The sequence below is a fragment of the Nilaparvata lugens genome, chromosome X (assembly GCF_014356525.2).
Source record: "Nilaparvata lugens isolate BPH chromosome X, ASM1435652v1, whole genome shotgun sequence".
In the NCBI taxonomy this organism is placed as follows: domain Eukaryota; kingdom Metazoa; phylum Arthropoda; class Insecta; order Hemiptera; family Delphacidae; genus Nilaparvata; species Nilaparvata lugens.
Genome location: NC_052518.1, coordinates 28,145,414 through 28,151,393, shown reverse-complemented (window position 1 = coordinate 28,151,393; position 5,980 = coordinate 28,145,414). Strand labels below are relative to the sequence as shown.

The following is a 5,980-nucleotide window of genomic DNA, read 5'->3' as shown; positions in this document are numbered from 1 at the left end:
CAAAGAGTGCTCAAAGAAACCAATTACAATTCAAGTTGTACAAAAAATGTTTGTTTGAAGGTGTTGAGCATACAATAAAATCTGTACATATTGTAAGTAAACTACATATTGTCACAACTGAAAACCAGGAGAAGGTTGCTCTTAGGCCCTATGATGATAAAAGATTCATAAGAAATGATTGTATAAATCATTGGCTTGGGGACATAAAGATATTCAGAACAGTAAAGGAGGTGTGATGATGAGCATGCTGCTACCAAAAGGGTGAGATCACTATCTAGCTAGGTAGGTAGTAGGTAGGTAGGTAGTAGGTAGGTAGGTAGGTAGGTAGTAGGTAGGTAGGTAGGTAGGTAGGTGGTAGGTAGGTAGGTGTGTATTTGTAAAAAAATATTTAGAATTATCAATTATTCCTGTATTTCTTCAGTTATAATATTAAAGCCTTGTAGAGGCTTAAAATTAATTATTAGCTCTATTAATTTTTATGACAAATTTTCCACTTTGATGCTGTAATTAATTCTCAATTATAAGGTTTTATAATTATTGTAATCTTCTACATTACTTTCCTAACCATACCACTCAATGGTGTGTATTCATACACATTATCATAAAGAATTAGACAGTAGGCAGAGGTTTTATCAGGTATATTTTCATTAGTTTCAAATGTAAGTTTAACATCTAGTGCACCAGATTTCAACAATTCATTTTGACGACTGCAATCTATTACTATTAGTGCAGCCTTTTCAATGAATGTATTATATGATATTGAAGTAAGATTGTTACTGTTATTATGTGGATAGTAAGCATGTGGGAAGCTACTAACATATGATAGAGCAAGTGTTTGCTTCCCATTATATTGTCATAGGGGAAGTATTGTGCATTCAAATAGAGACGAACATTGTGTAGTTTACATAGATCAAAACATGACTTGTTTGCACTCAGTTTATTTTTCTTATCAGTTTGAAAGCCTAGAATAATAAATCTAGGCTTCTCCATTTGTGAAGCTGTTTTAACTGTCCATTGATGAGTAGTAGTTTGAGGAAGTGTTGGATACTCATGTATCTGCCATGATCTAAAAGGTAAATTAATTGGTTTATCTGTATGTGATAGGTTCAACAAATCAAGCCGAATGTGGTCAGAAACATGTATATAGGGTACTTTCCATTGTATCTTTGTAATATTAATTTTAACTGTAGCTCCATCAGTGGTAGTCACTGCATCTGCATCTGTTGAAGATCTTAATAGAATAATTTCCTGACGAACATTCAATATAACTTTCTTGTAGTCTTCCATTACACCCAACCACATCTCCAAAGGTATACAAAAACTGAATTTGTCAATTTTATTCCATCCATCCAATTTCCATCCTGCATTCTCCCACACTTTTGTATTGAGTGCTGTTTCACTTAGAAGATTTTTCATTGTAGTTGTAATACCAAGATTACGTGTACGATCAACTTCCACACCACCAAGTTCATATCTGATTTCATCAAATAAATAAGCTACTCCATTATTAATTAGTGAATAATTTTCAGTTTTAGTATCATCTGCTTTCTTAACCTCAACTTGTCCTTCAATTAGAAGGAAACTTTTACTGGGTAGTGTATAGACATCTTGTTGATTCAAATTTATACGTATTTCATCATTGTGGTTGAATGTTTGAGATGCATAAGGAGTGTGTGTATGATATTCAAACTTTGTTATACTCTCATCAAAGTTTGGTTTTTCTGAGACATTGAATATTGTATCAATAGTATTCATATCTTTTGGATGAGACATTATAATTATTTCTATTCTTTTTTTATTATATACAATAAATCCTAATCTTTGTAATAGTTCAACATTTTTGGTGTGAGTTTATGTTGATTTATCATTGTATTATTATTATTTCCACTACTTGAGAATATCAACATTATTTTTATATAGTTGGTGATTTTCTTACATGTAACGAACAGTTATAGTTTCTCCTCGGAAATTGATCAATTCATTATTTTGATCTATTAGTTTTACACGAATGTGATCTATTTGGTTTGTATTGATTGGTAGGTACACTACAGTTTTTGGAGATACAATTATTTTGAAACCTGGTGGTACAGTTGTATAGAACTCATACAGTATGTTACCTTCACTACCATTATCATAAGATCCTTTTGCAATATTACACTCTACTCTGATGCTATTCACACGCATAATGTGAACTGGTTTTGTAGATATGTGCCATTTATTAGCTTCTAGCTTCATGTGTTGGAATCCAAGAATTGGAGCAACACTATCTTTCATACTGATATCAATTTCTCTATCTGCATATAACTCACACTGTTGTGTATTATTATTAGCTTTGATTTTCAGTTGACCACTTGTAAGAGATAATTTATTTCGTATATAATCTACTATATCATCCAATTCATATGACCCTACTGGTATTTTCACTTGTTTTCCATTATAGCTAAACTTATCATTGATATTGTTTTCAATATTTGGAATTGTATTGTATGTATATAGATCTATTAGGGCTACTTCATATTTGCTAGATGTTTCCAGTTGTACTGGTAGGAAAATATCACTTACCAGTGGATTTTGATTTGCTGTTAATGAGAACATATTTTTCATACAACCACAATAAACATAAATGACCACATACTATTGAATTGTCATCGATTTCTTGATACTTCTTATAGTTGTAATGTATTTTTATATCTTTCATATAAGCCATAAATTCAAGTGGAGGACTCAAATTTCCAAAACTATCGAAATAGTCACATGTATTGTTACATTTAATATAACATGTCCAATGACTTCCTGTACTGCTTTCATCATCCAAATTGATTACACCAATTTCTAGATCTTTGAGTGGTATTTCTGGTAGACTATCTCTCATGTAGACATCTCGTAGTGGTAATTCAAGCTTTCTTGCATAATCTATTATTTCAATGTTTGTGAATGGTGTTTTTTTTTAGAATTTTCCTCAATGTCTCTTGTATCCTCTTCTGATTCACTTTCTTCTTTATTGTTTTATTCTTATTCTTTTGCAACCCACACCCTTTGTAGGGTTTCAGAAACAACCCACACCCTTTGTAGGGTCTCAGAAACAACCCATCACCAAATTTAGTCTTGGCATTCAATAAGTTTGTTACCAAGTATGCTGATGAGCGCTCTCCAAGGCTAGCATCAGGTGATTTGACTCTTTCCCAAGCCAGGGCAGCTAGTTTCTTATCAGCTTCTGTTCTATTCTGATTAGGATTGCTATAAGCTATATCATGTTCCCGGCATGCATCATCAGTTTATTTATTCCTTATCACCTCTCTTCAATCTTTTTTCAAGTTTTGTGCCAGGGCCACAAAAATTGTAGCCAGGGATATGAAGTTCAACAGGTAGTAAGTCAATTGCTTTGTTCAATATAGATCCGATTATTCCAGATCCAGACACAACCTTCTTCCGTTTTATTTTCTTCAACAATGTATTTTCTTCTTGATCATTTTTATTAAGTACATTTTTTCAACATGTATATATTTATTTATTCATCTATTTATTGATTCATTCATACAGTATCAAATCTTTGTTAATCTCCAATCTCCGATCTCTGCTTGAAGAAATCTGAGATCTCCAATCACTAAAGATGTCATATCTCACTTAATTTTCATTATATCTTGATAAATGATATGTTTATTGATTTGTTATTAAATTTACTAAAAAAAGTTATTTCTGTATTTTTTTATAACATCAACAGGTTCTTCGTTATTTTTGTAATAAAAAAACTAGGTTCACATTTTCATACAAGTGGGGATCATCATTGACCTTGACCTTGACCTTGAATTTGACCTTGAATTTGACCTTGATCTTGACCTTGAATTTGACTTGAATTTGACTTTTGGTTGTATACCTAGTGGGAAATAATAATGGTATTAGGCCACACATCTTAGGAAGGGGGGGAAATTTAATTATGCCACACCTTTTAGGGGTGTGGGGGAGGGAATTGAATTAGGCCACGCCCCCCCTAATAAAAATATTCTCCTCAGTGTTTAATAGAAATTCTTGCTGTAAACATCTCCTCCCTGGTCTATAAATACAGGGCTCATTCCAACAGAGAATTCAGTCGGGGTGGGGTAATGGTTGAGATAACATCTCTCAACCTTGACCTTGACCTTGAATTCGACCTTGACCTTGACCTTGACCTTGGTGTTAAATTGATGCTCAATCGGCACAAATACCCTACTAATCTTAAATCTAGGATCATTCTTTTTCAATTGAAATCAGTTCTACTTCTTATTAAACATTTTTATACAATTGAAGAGCTTTGGTTGTTGAAAATTATCAAGAAGAAATAATGTTTTTTCATGAAGCTGAAACTACTGTTGATTACCGAAGCCTGTCTTGTTCAACAGCAGAATCATATTGACTTGTACCGTATCCAAGTTCCAATATATTTGAACCAGGTAATATTTTAATAGAACTTAATTACGAAGAAAGAAGAAATAGAACATTGACGAAAGAAGTGAGAATATTTGAAGAATCAGTATTCAATTATTGACAAGCATAAATATTTATTTTTTTTGGTATTTTACATCTATTTATAGCTTTGATTACTGTATGTTCATCAATTTCGTCGGGCACCGTAGAGATTGCAACACCTGTACAGATTTGATGGAACTGTAATTGATCAAATCAATCATCAACTTTGTCTTTATTATTGTGAGTTTAATAAAATTTAATCGACTGAAGATCAATTTTCATAAAATGGACATAGAAGCTCCATCTCCTGCCAGTGTTGAGTTGGTATCTCAAACTCCTTCAGCTTCAATCAACAAATACGAAATTATTGGAAAAATAGGTCGTGGTGGTTATAGTGAAGTCCTGAAAGTTGCTGTGAAGGGAGACAGAGATATTGCCAATTTCGCACTCAAAAGAACTCGCCATGACACTTTCACAGGAATAATGAGCGCTATCGATTTACATGAAATAAAAGCTTTGCAACTGCTTAAGGATGAGACCAACTTCCTTAAATTCATTGAACTTGTGAAAAGCGACGAGGATGAATTTATCGGGCTCATTCTAGAACTTTGTAGAGCTGATCTGAGGGCGATTCTTCATAACCATGGAATCAAACTTAATGTGGGTCACATAAAAAATATGCTAAAACAATACTTCACTGGAGTCGCAGCAATGCACCACCTCAGAATCATGCACCGTGACATCAAACCGGCAAATATACTCATCTCGAATGCAGGAATTATAAAAATTGGCGACTTTGGAAGCTCTGTAGTGATTGATCAACAGTCCCATCTCAATCCCAATGTTGGCACCCTATGGTATAGATGTCCAGAGTTTCTTCTTGGATGTACCAATTATGACGAGAAGGTCGATCAATGGACCTTGGGCCTTCTTTCTGTTGAGTTCTTCACCAGGGATCCAGCTCTTTTCAAAGGGCGAAACAATTTCGAACAAATGAAAAAAATATGCAAGCTTTGTGGATTTTTTAGTGATGACGCTTGGCCAGAGGCCAAAGAAACACCCCACTATTATGTTTTCGAAAAACTAAAAATACATCAAGCTAATACTCTTAAAAAAAAAAATGCTTGAAATTGCAGTGATTCCTACAGCAGCATCATTCATAGTAAGACTTCTACAACTCGTTCCAAGACATAGAATGACTGCAGAAGAGGCACTTGAGCACGAGTTCCTCACCAGCACTGATCCACCTCCAGCCGATAATCTGGATACTATACTTAAGGATCTCAATTCAAATTAGAAAGTAAGACAAGCTATTGTGACTTCATATTATAGAAATTTTATAGATAATACTCCAAACAAAATGCATATTGAACAATCTGCTGAGGGAATATTGTCACTCAATACTACACAACTCTCTTAATTTCCTACCACATGTTGTAATTATTGAGGTAAAAACCTCTGACAACATTTTTTTGAAGAAACTGAGCACACACACAGAGGAGGCGTAAACAGGTGACAAACGTGATATGCTAATAAT

The 5,980-nt window shown here is 33.6% G+C and overlaps 1 protein-coding gene across 1 annotated transcript; it reads left to right on the top strand.

The window, feature by feature from the left end:
* Positions 1 to 4,285: 4,285 nt before the first annotated feature.
* Positions 4,286 to 5,571, top strand: LOC120354535 (cyclin-dependent kinase 9-like). Its single transcript, XM_039441871.1, has one exon. The coding sequence runs from the start codon at positions 4,729 to 4,731 to the stop codon at positions 5,569 to 5,571; it is 843 nt and encodes a 280-aa protein (XP_039297805.1). The 5' UTR covers positions 4,286 to 4,728.
* Positions 5,572 to 5,980: the final 409 nt, after the last annotated feature.

Coding starts and splice junctions, on each gene's coding strand:
- LOC120354535 (XM_039441871.1), top strand. CDS start 4,729: ATGGACATAGAAGCTCCATCTCCTGCCAGTGTTGAGTTGGTATCTCAA.